The 17,883-nt window shown below is 42.8% G+C and overlaps 1 protein-coding gene across 4 annotated transcripts in view; it reads left to right on the top strand.

The window, feature by feature from the left end:
• Positions 1-17,883, top strand: part of ALOX5 (arachidonate 5-lipoxygenase) — a 42,476-nt gene that overhangs the window by 16,945 nt on the left and 7,648 nt on the right. The window contains exons 7-14 of one of the 4 annotated variants that reach the window (XM_072931050.1): positions 691-837; positions 936-1,139; positions 1,369-1,455; positions 3,130-3,308; positions 5,983-6,104; positions 8,191-8,291; positions 10,099-10,311; positions 11,595-13,010. In XM_072931050.1, the coding sequence (XP_072787151.1) occupies positions 691-837; positions 936-1,139; positions 1,369-1,455; positions 3,130-3,308; positions 5,983-6,104; positions 8,191-8,291; positions 10,099-10,311; positions 11,595-11,774 (1,233 nt within the window). In that variant the 3' untranslated portion in view covers positions 11,775-13,010. Of the gene's footprint in view, positions 1-690; positions 838-935; positions 1,140-1,368; positions 1,456-3,129; positions 3,309-5,982; positions 6,105-7,677; positions 7,885-8,190; positions 8,292-10,098; positions 10,312-11,594; positions 13,011-17,883 lie in introns of those variants that run through there. The other 3 variants (XM_030275986.4, XM_072931052.1, XM_072931053.1) reach the window with 3 other exon arrangements.

Genomic DNA, 17,883 nt, shown 5'->3' with positions numbered 1-17,883 from the left:
GTATAGCTCTGGGTCAGGCTGAGCTCCACCTGTTCCTTCTCACATCCTCTAATCTCCAGAGTCTGTTCTTACTGCCTTCAGCCACATCTGCTTTCTTCAGGATGTGTGATAGGTCATGGCAAAGCTGTTTGTCTCTGCAGACTGGCAGTGCTCCTGCTGTCCTGGAGCTGCAAGCCATGCCTGTCTCCAGGTCCAGTGGAAGAGCTGTAACCTGGAGATGAACAGTCCTTTGTCACTGGTTTTCTCTGAAAGGATAGGGATTGGCTGGATGCCTCAGAGGGAAAAGGTGCCTCTTCCTTTCCTGCGAGGTCTTTCCCACTAACATGCTGAAGAAGCGTTGACAAGGATGGTGCCTTGCTTTTGTTTGTACAATTAACACAGGGTTCTCTTCAGCTGGCAGGGTGAAACCTGCCTGCATCTGCATGAGAACCAAACACATAGATGCTCTTTGCTGAAAGGCTCACTGCAAGACACAAGTCAGGTAGTTTGTGCAATGGTACTTGCTGTCTCAATGGTATCATTCTTGAGCTGCCATGAACAAGGGCAGGCCAGGGGTAGCTTGTAACCACCAGGCTCATGTCAGTTTCTGGTCAAAATTTCCCATTCCTTTGTTCCAAGCTGCTTGCATATCATTAAAACACATCGTGCATCTCTTTTTAATTTTGATTGTTTGCGGTTTTTTTCCCACAGCAAGGAAACATTTTCATTGTGGACTATGAGCTGCTTGATGGTGTGGATGCCAATAAAACAGACCCATGCACAATACAGTACTTGGCTGCACCCATCTGTCTGCTGTATAAGAATCTGGAGAAAAAAATTGTACCCATTGCAATCCAGGTGGGCTTGATGTCAGGGTCTTTAGAAGGTCACACTGTTTGTTGTCTCATTTTAAACATCAAGGACTTGGGGTTTCACGTTCTTTTTATATCTTTCAGCTTGGTCAAAAGCCTGGACCAGACAATCCCATCTTCCTTCCTTCAGATGCCACATATGACTGGCTGCTAGCTAAAATTTGGGTCCGCTCATCTGATTTCCACATCCACCAGACAGTGACCCACCTCTTACGGACACACTTAGTCTCAGAGGTGTTTAGCATAGCTATGTTCCGGCAGCTGCCTGCTGTACATCCCCTCTTCAAGGTTAGTTCTTGCATGAAGGGAGGGTGTATGTGGGGTGGGGTGGGGTGGTTATCACATTGGTTGGACAAACCCAAAGGAAGTTCTGGTGATCGTTCAGCTGAAATAGTTTAATTGGCCGCCCTGCAAGATAAGATACAGCTAAACCACCAGGACTTCAAGCTTTACATCTGGCTGCTGTCGAATTCAAACTGAGAAGTTTCCTTCTTTCATTGTTTGTTTCATTCCACAGCTCTTGGTGCCACATATGCGGTTCACAATAGCCATCAATACCAAAGCCCGAGAACAGCTTATCTGTGAATGTGGCCTTTTCGACAAGGTAGGTAAACTCCTTGTGAACCTTCATTGTTCATAGCAGTCCATCGTTATTCATGGTTCTTTGCTCTTTATGGTTCCATATATACAAATCCTGTAATCATCATATATTGCCTTGTTCCCTGACCATTCTATTAAAGGGCAAACATAAGTAATGCCACCTGAGAAATGGGCACACAGAACTGATGCCTTACTGTGCTAAAAATGTTCTGCTTTACCTCTACGTAGCCAAATCAGAGCTGGCCAATGTCTGTCAGTATCTCACTCATTGCTGATGTGCCTTTGGGTTATAATACAGGAGTGCACATAAATTCCTACATATGTATCCACATAGTTAAGCCCCCAACTTCTTTTAAATACTCAGTTATTCATCTGTGAGCAAAGGGATTTGTGACTGCAAATGGCAATCTTCATCACAGAATGACATGTAGGTAAGACAGATTTCTAAGACCACAAAGAGTGTGTTTGGATTGCAGACTGTCTTCTTGAGTCACCAGACCTGCTGGGACTGAATGTCAGCTCCATCTGAGCCAGTGTCATACCTTGTTTGTCATACCTTTATCAATGGTTTGGGTGAGGGCTGGCATGCATCCTCAATAAGTTCACAGGTGACACCAAGCTCGCTGGGAGAAATGGAATGCCACATTTAGGAACTGCAGCAGCCTGGCACACAGCAGCCTCTGTGACAGCATGCTAGGAGGTTTCAGAAGCCCTTTCAAAGAGGGAGCCTGTGTTTCAGAACGCCTCTGTCCTCATTACACCACTGGCACCAGGCCAAAAAGAGCTTCCTTGCTTCAGAGTTTTTCACCCAAGCAGAATAGAGAGGTTAAATCCAGATACCTTTCCTTGTTGTCTATACTCCACTGCTGACTGTGGAGACTTTGCATCCCTTTAAACAGAAGTGTTATGTTCATATCCCATGGACTGTGTGGGTAATACCTGCCAGCAAGGATCTGGAGTTCCAGAATTTGTTGTTTCCAATGCAAACAAACAACCAGCCAGAGGACAGTAAATGTAAGGTCACAACTACTACAACACTATATCATATGCTCGAAAAGCAGCTTTTGGGAACTCTTGCACATCAGATAATCACTTTGCAAGTGATTATCTGAAGAGTTTGGCAGTGCTGTCTGCTGTGGACACGTTGTGTTTTTCAAATGTAACATACACTGAAACACTGGCCTCTCCTCATTAGTAGCAACCCAGCAGGATTGACCTCCTGGCATTATTTCCAGGGTGACTAAGGGTAGCCTGCATCCCTAAAACCTTGCTCCTAAACTACTCTGTAACAGCACTGGCAGTTTAACTTAAGCCCTCTTCTAAACACACTCAGGGCTGCCTTCCTTCACACATGCACTGGTACTGAGCATAGGGCTGCAGGGAGCAGCATGCTTTGATGTTGCTGTACTTTATTAGTGTATTTCAGTATAAGCAGTACCTGTGGTGCAAATGTGGGTATTAACAGTGATTCATGGGAGAGGTGTGAAATCCCTACAGACAAAATGCACAGTTCCAGTAGACCTCTGCAGTTTGGAACTTTGTGTGGAGATGTGGTTTTCTCCTTGAAAAACAGATTCACCAGCATTCTGTATCCCATCTCCTGCAAATTTGTAAAGCCAGTCTTGGCACATAGGGAACATAATCTCCTACTGTTCCCATCTTGCTGTTCTTCCTGCAGGCAAATGCTACGGGTGGAGGAGGACATGTACAAATGGTGCAGAAAGCAATGAAGGATCTGACTTATAGTTCCCTCTGCTTCCCTGAGGATATCAAAGCTAAAGGAATGGACAGCAAAGAGGATATCCCCTACTACTATTACCGGGATGATGGCATTAAGGTCTGGGAGGCTATAAAGAGGTAAAAGACCATGGTTCTAGATATTGGCTAATAAAGTCACAGAGACACAGACTTCATCTTTTTCCTCCTCACTTTGATCTTCATGGTATCTTGTAAACAGTATCTGGGCTGGTTAGCCACTTAGTGCCTCTTCCATTCAGTATGTCTGAGGAAAAATATTTTGTCAAGCACACGCTCTTGAAAGACTGGTAAATTCTGCTTTTCTCAGTGCTGTTTCCTTGCATGCTGTATTTCAAAGGACCCTTTACAAATATGTACTCTTCTATAGGATTTCACAGAAATTTAGTGAGTCAGAATTTAGCCTGCAAAAGGAATTTAGTTATCCTTTTCTTTAGCTAGGCACAAGCCAAGAGAGTTCTCTGAGCCAGCCACGTGAGCTCATCAAGGTTCTTGTGGACTGAAATATAAGCTTGACTTCCATGATGGTTCTCTTTTGAAACTCAGTAAATTAGGTATAAACTGATTGGAACAAAACCTTTCTTAAAATGCCTTAAAATTTTGAAGTCTGAGTTTAATCAGAAGGGCAGCAATTCTGAGTGAGGAGAGATACTGCAAGGCTGCTTGACCTCACAATCATGACTTCTTTTCAGATATGAAACACTGCCTTGCATGATTTATATGATTTTTATTCTGCAGTGGCATTTAATTTAACAAACAACGTATTTTTGCATGGCATAAGTTGCTTACCAAATATGCAGCTGTTTCTGATCACATGACTTTTGAAAAGCATGATCATTAAAAATCAGATCTTTTGTGTACACAAAGTAGGAGTTTTATGATGCAAGGATAATGTTAGAAGTTCTGGGGACATCTTTGTCTCATGTGTTTCCTCTATGTTTTTACAAGGGCTTATCTTGCAATATTTCCTGCAACTGTGAGTGCCCATTTGAGAGAAAAGGAAGTTGTAACTTTGCTGTGGTTGTTTTCTTCATGTAATATATATATATTTTTTTTTGCCCTCCCTGTCTTTCCTGTGTTTTCTTTGTGGGTTGAGATATGCCTTTCAAATACCAGGTAATACTTAGTCAACTCAATTCAGTTTGACCGTTTGTGGGTGTTGACCTTGGTGGAGGGTGATGTTACACTGCCTCACTTGGCTGAGAGCTGTGAATCATTTGGTTCATAAAAGGTGTGGGCAGTACCCTTCTGAGTGTGTGAGATCCTGACCCATGAACCCATGGTCATGCATGTGTCTGCTCACCAGGAATCTCCTGCGCTCTGCAGGGGTATCAGTCTTTTTTGATGAAATAATTTCTATCCCCAGCATTACTTCACATGGCCTAGGCCTGAGGAAGCTGATAAGGTTGTTCCCATAGCAACAATGAGTCTCACACTGCAAATATGTAAATCCTCTAGTCCTTTTCCTGTTTCTGATCTAACTGCAGATAGATACACCAACCCAAAGATGCTTCAGCCCAAAAGGTCTCACCAACACTTCATATACTAATTTCTATTTGTATGGAAGGGGGTCTGAAATACTGCCATTTTTTGAGAGGAGGATCCCCTTCCTGGGCATGTATATGGGCATGAATCTGGCACCAGTGCCAGATGCATGGAGACAGAGCTCCAGGAGAGCAGCTTTATCTCTGCATGTTGCAAAGTTTTTGTTTTCCTTTAATTTCCTCTGGAAGCTAAAATTACTTAAACTTTTGGTGTTTATTCAGTTATTTGTCTGCCTCAATGACAACTCTTGATTGGCGGATTTTTTTGATTGATAGATTTGTAAAAGTCTCCAGATTGCAATAAATTTAGAAAATGTATAAATTTATATTTTATTAAGGGATAAATCTCTGTTGGGTAAAAATTCTTAATCCCATCAGTCAGCTTCTACAATCAAGTGTTTCAACCTATGGGTTGTTGTCAAAATATTTAGCAAGAGATTTAGCAAGGTACCTGCAGAGCTAACAAGACTGTCTCAGCACAGCTCCATTAACCAGTCATTCAGTCATGAACTGCAGTTCTTCAGGAAATCAGGATTTCCTATTTTCACTGCTTTCAAAACTACTTCTGTTTTCTTAGTGCTTTCAGAGCCTTTCTTTCCGAGTTGAGCTGGCCTGGGAAGCTTTCATAGGAAGAGGCTTCTTGAGAAGAGGAACTGAACAGGAAGATGTCTGCTGTGAACAGTGGGCATAGGAAATATCTCTAGACCTCTTCTTCCCAGGAGAAGTTTAGTATTAAGTATTATGTAATACATGTAATTTTAAGTATTTCACAAGAAGGATATCCAGTGGGAGAGGTCAGCTTTGGAGTGTCCCACACACAGGGAATGGTACTGGTATCACAGTTTGGGAACCCACTGCACAGTGTGGGAGCCATGTGGATATGCAAGAGGGAGTCTGTATGGAGTGAGGAAAGGACGTAGATGTGATGACAGAGTTCTGTGCAGGAGCAAAGCCTCAAATAAGAGATGAAAGTGCACAGGATTTTTCAGGGGTTTCTGTGTGGTCCAGGATCTATTTGTTGGGGGAAGAAGTGATGCTACAGTCCTAAATGAATCAAAATTGCCTATGTTAATTCCCACTGCTTGTAGGATAGGAGATAAGAAGATTTTGAGACCTTCTCTTGCCCTTTTCCTTTCCCCATGTAGCATCTGCAAGGTCAGAAGATCATCTTCTGGAATGGCAGATTTTCATTCTCCTTTTAATTTCATTTGTTTGTTTGTTCCTATCTGCAGTTTTGCAGAGGATGTAATTCACATCTACTATGAGAGCGACGAGGTGGTGTGTGAGGATGTGGAGCTGCAGGCCTTTGTCAAAGACATCTATGTCTATGGAATGAGGGGTGTGAAAGCCTCAGGTAAGGTACGACAGCCCAGCCAGGGCTGCAGCTTGTCCAGTCCCTGCTGACAGCAGTGCTGAGTGCACAGCACAAGTTAGAGACCTGCTCTCTTCTTGGGCTGAAGATGCTGGGTTTTATTGTGAGACCCTGGCTCAGGCCATCTCTCAGGAGGCAGCTCCTTCCTTTGGCACAAATTCCCATAATGAGCTTGAGCAACTCGTGTAATTTCTCTGCACTGGGGACAGGTCCTTTGATTTTGTCTGCTCATGCTTTAAGCATTAGGGGCTGTGTCTGTGTGTGTTACAGCCACCAGGCAGACTGACAGACATCAAGGAGCAGTGAGGCCCCTTGAATCCTCTCCCCCAAACCTCACACTAAATAAGAACATGTAATAACCTCCCCAGGAATATATTGCTGCCTTTCACATTTGTTCATCATTTGTGTCATCATTGAACTATTGTACTCGCTTCAAGAACAGACACTCAACATTTCCAAGAAATATTTTTCTTTGATCTGTCTCTTTTCTCTGCCTCTCTTTTCTTGCAAACCATTACTTGGCCATGGGAGCTCTCATCCATAACATGCCTCAATTCACCTACCTGTGTAAATACTCCCCTGTCATTCCCTAAACATGTTGCTTTTCTCTTCCACACACATTTTTGCCAAGCAGATTTTCAGGAATTTATAGAGGTGGCTGGGGATTCTTCCTATTGTCCTGTCTAATTTAAATCTGTTAACACCTGTTGGCCAGTGGCCTAGGACAGATGGCTCAGCTGTTGCATACACACATTGGAGTGCCAGATGTCCCAGCAAAAGTGTGATGTTTCCAATCATTATGGTCTGGTGGATAAAAGCCTTCTGGGTTCTATCTGCCTGGAGAAGCAAAGGTTCATTTTTGTTTGTCTAGCTGTCTCTTAGCAAAAGCTTAGAAATGTTGTTTCTCCTGGTAAGAATGAGACAAGTACTGAGTCTTCCAGGTCTCCAGCTGGGGTGGGATGCTACAAGCACCACTGGTGGGAGGACTGCCACTACAGATGGGAAAACCTACCAGACTTGCAGCATCTCTTTCTGCGCTGCTGCTGCTCCAAGGGTTGTATCATAGAGCATGGAGATTTGGCAGGGTCTGTAAAGAATGGGAGGAGGCTAAATGAGGGAGGCTGTGGCACCTGTTTCTTCCCTGGGAGGGCTGCTGTGACTGGGAGAATGCCAAACTCCTTTAAAGATGAGCACAGTGTACTTAGAATAGCAGAACACAGAAGGGGATGGTACCTCTTCCCTCTTGCAGGCTGAGGTCTGCATCAGGTTGGCAGTGGAGATGTGAAGCAGCTGGCACAGGCAGCCTGGGCAGGGGCAGCTTGCCCCTGTCTGTAGGTATACTGGGACCAGTGGTCATGTTGGGCTGGGACAGGGGGTACAGCACAGGACTGTGATTTAGTGAGGATAGGAGTGATACAGGGCTGGGGTTGCTTCAGTTGCAAAATATTTACCTAGTCCCTGACTATTCTGCTTTTTCTTTATATAACTCTGATTATTCTCCTTCAAAGACAGCTTAATGCAACTATTTCTGTTCCTCATTGTGTTTGTTTTTCAGAAGTTCTCATTTCCTCACTTCCTGTTTCAGTGAATAAACTCTCCCTGCACTCTTTCTTGCAATACACTTGATTGCTGAACCTTTATAAATACAAGCATATGGTTGCTTCCTCCTTGGCATGAACCTTCCCTGTTTGCACTGCAGACTGAAGAAAAATGGAGCATCTGAGGTCTCTGCCCTCAGGGACCTGGGAGTTTCTTGCTGCAGGGTAGGTAGGACAGGGATACTGTTTTTTAAAGGCATAATTATATTTTTTCTTTCTCTTATGAAATACCACATACTTTGCACACATTGGTGATGCCTCACAGACTTGCACAAAGCAAGGCTGTTTTTACAGCTGCACAGCCAAGGTACAGAGAGGTGAGGAGCTCCTGTTAGACCTCACAGCAAGATCCATAGAATGCCCTGCTCTTCAGTGACTGCTGCATAGCCCTCTAACCCATGGTTTTTGATTACTGCTGGGTGGCAGGGTTACTTCATTGCTGGGTCAAACTTTTTTTCTCCCTCATTTAGGGTTCCCTAAGATGATCAGGACACGAGAGACACTAGCAGAATATCTCACAGTGATCATGTTCACTACATCGGCTCAACATGCAGCTGTGAATTTTGGTCAGGTAGGAACTTGTGGGAGAACTGTTCTTCTGTCTGGGCTGGGAGGTACATCTACCAGGGCAGGGTCTGAGAAGCATTTTTTAGTAGATGTATAGAATTACTTCTTTTTCTGGTCAAAATAACTGTAGAGCCATCTACAAATCCCTGTGAAGTCTGTGGAAACTGAAGTAATTTGGAAGCTGAGAAAGGCATTTCAAGTCCTGCATATGTACCAAAGATCCGATTAGGGCTTCTCACTTGTATATTTTAGTTTTATTGATTTTATTACAGGAATATTTTTTTTAAGCATTTAAATGGCATTGCTGCTCATTTCTTGCATTTACAAACCAAGTGGCAACTTTGAGCTTCCTCTGATGTTTGATGTGTCACATACTGATAACCTGTGTTATTCCTGCCTGCCTTGACTGACATATATCTGCCCTGAAACTATAGTAACAACCTGTCTTCCAAATGCTGTTTCTTTCAACATCAAGGCATTTTGGAAAGCAGATTTAACAGCCAGAAGCAAATCACTTTGTCAGCTACAGAGCTTTTTCACTGAGTGGGTGGTCAGTCACTGGAGCAGGCTCCCCAGGGAAGTGGTCACAGTTCCAAGCCTGTCGGAGTTCAAGGAGCATTTGAATGATTCTCAGTCTGATAGGTTAATTTTAGGTAGTTCTGCAAGGATTAGGGATCAGAGAGCTGGACTAGATGATCCTTATATGTCTCTTCCCACTTGAGATATTCTATGATTTTATGAGCTTTTTTTTTTTTGTGTGTGTGTGTGTGTATATTCTCACTTCAGGCATAGGTGCTCTCTGATATATCATCTCAGAGATAAGCAGAGAGACCATCTTTCTTATGGTAGTTATTCCCAAATACCCTACATCCCTTTTTATGCTGACCCTCCTGTCCACCCCTGCAGCTCAGGAGAAGGTCTGGAACCTGGTGTCTATAGAACTCACACTATTGCTGTGACATGTCCATGACCAGGGACCTCTGCAACTGCTCCCCTCTAACCTGTTTTTACAACTGATTGAGACAACTCCCACTGCCTCCCTCAGAAAATCCTGTCTGTTCAAGTACCACCAAGACATCATCTCCTAATTTCACATACAGAGGATATGCAACCCATCAGTAAAAGTTCTTCAGCCATGGAATCAGAAGGCAGAGAGGGCTGAGGCGGGGATGAGGAGGTGGCTGTGCACTTCCCCTCAGGCAGAGCAGGGGATGGGGATGAAGGTAATGAAAAAGTGCTTGGGAAAGAAAGAGTTCTGGTAACTGCAGCATCTTAGATGGTGGCAAATCTCAGGGTCATATCTGAGGCAAAATGAGACATCAGCATCTCACAGCACTGAACCAGGCCAGAAGCGACTATGAGTTCCCAATCTGCTGCTCACCATGGCCATATCTGCATGCCATATTCCATATTTCTTGATGCTTTATCTCTGTTAGTATCTGACCACATTCACTGTGGGCATGTTCTTGGAGGAAATTTAGCATAAAAGAGAAGCTGGAGTAAAGGCGATCGCCTCAGGTTATCAGAAGGGAACTTTGTTTAATAAAATATTTAAGGCCTTAGCCAGTCTGTTGAATTTGGGCTGTGTGGCACATGCCTGTGGTTAGCAGAATAAATACTCCCATTCAGATTACCCACCTCTCTCTCTTGTGAGCTCCTGAGCAAAACAGTAGGGACTTCCTTGTCACCTCCAGTCCTTCTCGAGGACTTCCCTGTCCTTAGTATCTTCTCTTTTTGAGGGGCTCCTATTACAAAAGCAGACTCCCTATTGGAAAACTCCTGATTTTCTTTGGTGTGTTCCTCAACACCAGCCCCTGCAGGTTTTCACTGTGGTCTCCTGCTCTGTTGTGCAGTACGACTGGTGCTCCTGGATTCCCAACGCCCCACCAACAATGCGCTGCCCTCCTCCAACAGAAAAGGGCACAGTCACCATCGAGCAAATTGTGGAGAGTCTGCCAGACAGGGGACGATCTTGTTGGCATCTTGGAGCTGTCTGGGCCTTGAGCCAATTCCAGGACAAAGAAGTAAGTCAACCTCCCTGCTCTAGGCACTGGAGATATGAGACCATGAGGGCCATGGCAAGACTGCACAATCTCATGAGACTATAGTGCTGCCCTGTGCTTGACTTGGCCATTTTTACCTTTCTGTGGAGATGTATCAGTGCTGTGGGTTTGCCTGTGTTCTGCCAGATGCAAACTGGCTCTGAGAAAATACTTGTATTTTTACTCTGAGGCTGTTTCAGTTATATCAAAGTTTTTAAGCTTGAGCATGGCATTGCTTAGAAAGGATGCTGGTGTGGGAGACGGTGGGCTGCAGAGGCATAAGAGCTGTCCCTGCAGTGCTGGGGAAGAAGGTACAGCAGTGCTGTGTCCCCATGTCCTGCTGCTTTGGAAAATCTGCTCCAGTGCCATGTGCACTACAGCTGTGGCTTGTGCCTGGCAGGTGAGGAGTGAAAACAAAACAAGCCTACAGAAGGCTTTGCAGGCATGTAAATCCATGCATGGCAACAGGACTGTAACCGTTTCCCTCGCGTAAAATGAGGTTGTAGGTACCTGGTTGTTTCACACAAGGGCTCTGGAGAATGTGTTTTGAAATTCTTAAATAGAAGATGATGGACAGAGCATACTTTAAATTCAGTTTCTCTATAAGAAGAAATCAGTACTAGCAGAGAAGCTTGTACTATGGGAAATAGTTCCCAAAGTGCCCAAAGCAATGCCAGTGTGCATATTGGCAGTGCACTTTTCAGAGCACCCTTAGAGTCCAAGCTGACTAAAGTCAACCTATGACTAATCACGTCAAACCTAAGACTAACCTAAGTCAAACACAACTAACCTGTCATATTGAACTCTGAAGGACAGCTGAAGTCAAGAGAATCTTCCACTGCCACTGAATGAAGTAGTCATTTTCCTTTTTAACCTCTGGCTGTGAATTCCCCTCTAATGCTATCTCTTTTTTCTAGCAGCATAAATGTTTGTGTGACTATACAGAGATCTGGCTTGGCAAGCTCGTCTGACTGACCACTGGCCTGAATAAAAGTGCATTCAGTGAATAAAAGTGTTTTCAATGGTTGACGTCTCTTTAGGTCAAGGAGGGCCATGTAGACACCTGAACCAGCACCACAGAAAGATGCAGGGATGCAAAGAAGCAGCCAGCAATAGAGGAAGGTGTAGACTAGCTTAAGTATTGATAATAGTATTTTAACAGAAGCATTTGTGAGGAGAGGCTCTGGGTGGCGTTCTGCCAAATGGTACAATTTTGAAAACTAATTGCCTTCTCAAAGCATCGTTTTTTGGTGTTTTTCAATCAGCTATTTCTGGGCATGTACCCAGATGAACACTTTGTGGAGAAGCCCGTGAAAGAGGCTATGGCAAAATTCCGCAAGAATTTGGATGAGATTGTCAACACCATCACCGAGCGCAACAAGAACAAGAAGCTTCCTTACTACTACCTTTCCCCAGATCGTATTCCCAACAGTGTTGCTGTTTGAGCACATAGCCAGGAGAGTTTGAAGGCCTGTAAAGCTGATGATGTTTTTCTGTTATATGCTTCTTCAATTAGTTTTTCAGAAATGGATAAAAAACCCACCTTCTCCATCAGAGCTTGCTTAAGTCTATTTGAACTTTCAAAATAAATTTGGTTATGACCAATCTTGCAAACAAAATCTAACTGATAACCCTTTAGGTCAAATTTGTTACAAATTTATTTTTTCCAGGATTTTTAAACTAATCTTACAATCAATAGATGTGTTATCTTTCCCTTTCCTTGTCAAAACAATGTAATCACAGATTCACTTACTCAATGGAAATAATATAATGAGCAACAAGCAAGTCACATTTTAAAATCCTTCCTGTGTTTAATAGGTGACATTGGTGACATAAAAAAATAACATGTAAAGTTTATGCATGGTTTTGAATCTGATTAATGTCAAGTATTTTCACTACCATCATGAATATCCTAATCAGGATGAAGGTAGAAGCAGGAAATTTTCTTGACAGAGCTGATGGGTTTTATCACTTTCTTACCAAGTTCATGTGAAATGATATAGGAGATGAAAATTTTGTAGCTACTTAAACTTAAGTATTTTCTACATAAAACTAGGAAGGTTTGTTTTAGCCTCTGCCAGCAGAGTTTGGTGCCATTTACATGTAGGGACAAATGTTCTTCTCAAGGCAGTGTCAGCAAGTACAGACCTAGCAGAACCTCTGCTCAGTTTGTTTCATTGCTCAGGCCGCTGGGGTTTGTGGACAGTTTCTTCTGTTTTGTGGGGAATGAAGAGGCTACTTTGTATAATGGAAAAATTTGTGGAGAATGTTTAATGGACAGCTTCTAAGAGCAATCTTTAGATTTGGCCAATTAAGCATAACTGGCATGTTCCATCTTAGTTATAAACCACTGAGGTTTGTCTGTTTTGTTTAGAGCTGTTTATGTTCAAACTCTTGAGCTCTGGTAAAAGTTGAGAAAATCACTTAAAAAAAGCAAAATTGAGGTTTATGAAATTGAAGTTGCGGTTTTGCTGATTAGAATTTGGGTTTATTTTTGTGAGAATTTGTTCCTTGTACTTGATCTGCCAGCATGCAGCGTGTTTTCTCTATAGATAAGAAAGTTTCTTGTGCCAATAAAATGAAACTGAACATCTAACTTCTATTTCCTAGTTCGACATCTAATGCTATATGGCTCAAAAACCTTGTAAGAATAAACATAATGTGCTGTGTAGAGAAATGAAGCTTATGTCATTGAGAAGTATAGTTATTTCTATATTTCATGTGTGATTTGGGAAATAGTACTACTAAAATATACATCGTCTCTTATTAAACAGGTGTGGAAACTGATTTTAGATCCTTTACAGTAGACTGATTCCTGTTTTTTTACCCCCATCCAAAGACTTCCAGAAAAATGTAGAAGGAAGACCATTTCCTATTATTGAGTAGTATACTTGTAAGTTATGCATCATCTTCTCACTGCAGCCCATGAGAACTGATGAGTGCAGAAGCAGAGTAAAGCAACATGCAATAGGACCAAGGAATCAGAGACAGCTTGTGAGCCCACTGCCTTGAAAACAGACAAGTGCATCTTAAATGCAACAAGCTGATGCAATATATCCAGCATGTTAGCTCCTACTTCTGCCTTTCTACCACATACAGGGAATGTCATCTTGCTTCAGCTTTCGTTTGATAATGATTTGCATAGTCAAGTATCTGTTTAGAAAACAAAATATGGAAGGAGACTGGTGGATGTTCTCTCACATCTGTGCACTCTACTGTATCCTGTGAACCTGGGATATAAGTGCAGTTGATGGAAGGTTTGGGAATTAAATGCGTAGCTTTGAAAATTGGGATTAGCATCTGATTCAACGGCAGGAAAGGCTGTGGAAAGAGATAAAGAGGTAAAAACTAATAATGGCACGAGAAAAGAAGCAGATACCTGCAAATAGTAAAGTGCTTACTCTTCCAGGATGTCTGGGTGTACATGTTGCTGTCCCACTCTCAGCTCCCTTTTCAGCTTGTCTCCATCTCTCAGAAAATCATCTTCCTGTGCACAGGCCATGGGTTCCTTCCCCATGTCATTAGCCATGACTTGCTCAGAGCTGTCTCCTAAAGTCGTGGAACTAAGGCACAGTACCCACTTGCAGGCTCTCTCCAAGGTGGAAATGAAAGTATCAGCTCCCTCTGAAGTGTGTCGTGCACTCAGCTTGTGACAGACATTAGAGCTGGATGTGCATCGCCCCAGCTCTACCGGGGTTTGACAGCAGCTGGTGTCTTGGCTGGGCAGCTGTTGCTGCTGGCCAGTCCAAGGGAATGTAGCCTGACTCCTCAACTGAGTCTTCTGTGCTGGAAAATCAGTTGCAGTGATTCTCTACTGGCTGGAAGATTGAACTTCTTCCAGGACGTCCTGCCAGCATATCTGAACCAGCTTTCCTCTTTTTGCAGGGTAAATTTAACTCTATAAACTACTTTTTGTATGTAGGGTTGTCCCTTTCCCAACCCCCAAACATACCTTGCAATAATATGAGTCTCACTGCCCCAAAAACAAAGCCTTCATATTTCTTAGTCATCCCATATGAAGGAAGCTACACTTTTCCCATCAATCCCCATTTTACATGTGGGGAAATGGAACAAGAGCAATGAAATTCAGTAGATCAGCTCTGATTTAAGGTTCATCCTTTATAGAGGGACTGTGAGAAAGTTGTGTATCTGAAGCATGCTAGTTTTATCCTTCTAGGGAGTGGACAACAAGTTCAGACTTGGTTGCTCAGAATTACTTGCTCTGTTGTGCATTGAGCAGAACATAAAATAAACGCCCAAAGATGTATTTCTAACTAGCAAGCTTCAACCAGCAGCTGCCCTTTCCTGCTACAGTAATAGCAACATGGTATCCAAGAAGAAATTACACACTCTGAGATAATATCACCAGGGCACAGTTTGCTTTATTTATATTACAAAAAGGCATAAATATTGCACAAACTGGTATGGCTGGTACATTTAGAGGTTAACTGAGTCATGGGTTTTATGGCCAGAAGATGAGGGTTTGATTGCTTAGACTGATCTCACCATAACACAGGCAGCTGGATTTCCCTGAAGCATTTCCCTCTTCAAATTCAATACAGGGGTGCTTGATCTAGGAATCATCTGTGAACACATCCACTCACAATGTACCAAAACATGATTCACCCTGGTGCTTGAGACACTCGTCTCACTGGTGAATCCCTCATGCTGTGAAAGATAAATGCTGTGTTTCTAGTTCAGTGTGCATTCTAGCTTCACATCTTGCAACAGATGGCATGCTTCTTGCAGCAGCCTTGTGTGACTGAAAATCCTCCTCTGACCACGTTCCCTACTACATGCTTCCCCTTTCTTTTGATAAACTGAATAATTTCCTGAGCCTTTTGCTGTAAGACTTACTTTAAACCTCTTATCTGTTACCACTGTGTGCACAGTGTGTGGGCAGATGACAATGATGATTAAATGGCTATTTCAGTCATTACTTCATAGGCTGCAGTCCCTTGTGCTTGCAGCTATGTATCTGCTGTTTTTCCATAGATTTTTGTCACAAACCACACAGCAAATTGTCTGTGTTACTGAACAAATTTCCTGTTTGCATATATGCAAGCAGTGGACAATACCTTCAGGGAGTAAAAGTGAGTTGTTTAAATATTTCCTTCTAAGAGTTGAGTGGGGACCTGGACTTCAGCAGGTCCCTATCAAGCTCCAAATTCAGCATACTGTATATCCAGCAGCCTTTCAATTTTAGATTTGCAGTGTTTAAAATCCAGTAGTTGGTGATTAGGCTCAATCTCTAATTGGATAGCTGAATTACTGTAGAATCATAGAGTAGTTTGAGTTGGAAGTTGGCTACCTGCACAGAGCAGAATACAGCAGAGGTTTCTGGGGAGCCTGGCCAGCCAATTCCATGGAGCTGTGCAAGATACAGCAGAGGAAAACCTTAAACTCAGTGCAATTATCACAATCTGTGTCAGCAGGGGAGTTAAACTGAGAACATCCTTTAATACAGGACACTGAAGAATCATTTCTTTCCCAACTTGGTGTTTGTTTGTAGAGCTCTTCCTTCACTCTTTGTACCTGTCTGAGCATCTTCCTCACATGCATGAAGTGACTAATGTCAGGTGCAAACTAGCAGCTGTCACAGTCATCCTCCCTCTCCACTTGCTGCCTTTTCAGGATCCCTTTCAGGAGAAATCCCCATAGGCAAGTGGTGTGCTGGTCTTCTGCAGACCTGGCAGCAGAACCTCTCTGTGGGAAGTGCAGCAGTGTGAGAGCCACTGTCTCTGGGGCAGCTAAAGCACTGGATGATTCTCCTCTCATTTAAATGGCTGTAGATACTTTATAATGCAGCGTGCTTTGGTAACAGCCTGCTGCTCTCGGATGTTTTGTTTCATTTCACCAGTAAGTTGAGCCGTACCATTTGTCTCAAAGATACTGCAGTCATGACAGCAAGGGGAGCTCTATTTCTGCCCTCAGGCAGTGTCAAATAAAGACTCCTACCTTTATTTTCTTTCTGGCTCTAGGGTGAGATCTAGAAAAGCTACAAGAAATAATAAGCCAGTTCTCACTCATCTGTGAGGAAAATATTATAGGGGTCATTGTCAAGGCTGGTTGGTAACTTTTCGGATCTGCCAACTTTATAAATACCTTTTTTGGCATGTTCTTGAGAGTGGTGATTTGTGGCACTGTCTGCTGCCAGTCATAACTACTAATGGTTAGCAGCCATCAATCTTCAAGAGTCATCAATAATCAGCATTAACCACTATCCTAATGAGTGTAGGATAATGTCTGGTGACATGTTTATTGAAAAGTGGGAAGTATGCCCATGTTGCCTGATTTTCACTTGGTCACTGCATTTGATCCAACATAAGCATAGCAGTTAACAAGCTTCATAGTGGTCTGCACGAGGTCAGATGTGATTCTGGCATGAAGAAAAATGTTTTTTTTACATTTTAACCTAAAAGCAATTTGCACCACTGGAATCCTACTAAGCCTGGGTTGTATCAGTATATTCAAGCTGTTACAGCAGCAGCATTTCACAGCAGGTTTTGCTTGTTTGGAGAATAGAAGACCATCTGGAAGCCTTCTCCTTCCCAGGAGCTGTGCTGCTGAAACATTATTTTTTCTGGCATCATTAGATCTCAAAGGCTAATGATCACTACATGATTTAGAAGTGGGGGTACTGGTACTTCTGTCTGCATAGATGGAAGTGAGTAGAAATAATCAATAAGCATGGCCAAGTTTTAGTTATGTTTCTTCTCCCTTTGTTTTATAGGGCTAACTTGACACAAAGATATTAATAGTTCTCTTCAAGTATGCCTGAGAAATCTTTCTGGAAAGAAATCTTTCTTAACAGTACTTATCTCTCAAAAGGAAATCAACAGATGTAGTAATTATAGGATGCAGGAGGTTTTGCAAAATCCATGTACTGGAAGCAGAGGGTCTGGAGAGAGCAGGGACAGAGCAGGTTTGAGCTGCATTTGGGCGACTGACAGAAAAGTCTGAGGCTTTGCTGAAGTAATGGATCATACTGAGATGTACAAATAGTTCGAAGCAGCTGATGACAAAATGTCTTTCCGTACGTTTTTTGGGAGTCATACAGGTGGAGATCCATCAAATAAGTTTGGGAATAAGCTAGCAGCTCAGCCATAGTTTGGATGAGTTCTGGATGAAGGTTCTTGGCTCTGTTCATGTGAAAAATCTCCCAGAACAGGTGTTATCAATCATGAAAAGGGAATTTGACCCAGTGTGTGGAAAGCTGCCAAAGGGGACTCAGTGGAACTGACCACATGCAATGGGTCAAAAATGAATTCAAGACTTTATAAACACTGACATCTTGTGAAATCAGATCCTGAAAGACCTCAGAAATTATGTGAATCATAGTATCATAGAATATCCTGAGCTGATAGGAACCCACAAGGCTCACTGAGTCCAAGTCCTGGCCCTGCATAGAGCAACCCTGTGAATCACACTGTATGCATGAGATCTTGTTTGATCTGCCAAAGTTTATCTGTCTCTAGGCCTTCCATGATAAATGTTTTCACTATGAGTAAATTCACTGGGAAAAAAGTGTACGTAAAACCAGGTTTCCTGTTA

This window comes from Taeniopygia guttata, chromosome 6 (assembly GCF_048771995.1).
Source record: "Taeniopygia guttata chromosome 6, bTaeGut7.mat, whole genome shotgun sequence".
Classification (NCBI taxonomy): Eukaryota; Metazoa; Chordata; class Aves; order Passeriformes; family Estrildidae; genus Taeniopygia; species Taeniopygia guttata.
Note: the sequence above shows the minus strand (reverse complement) of the source record. Positions and strands in the feature narration are given on the sequence as shown.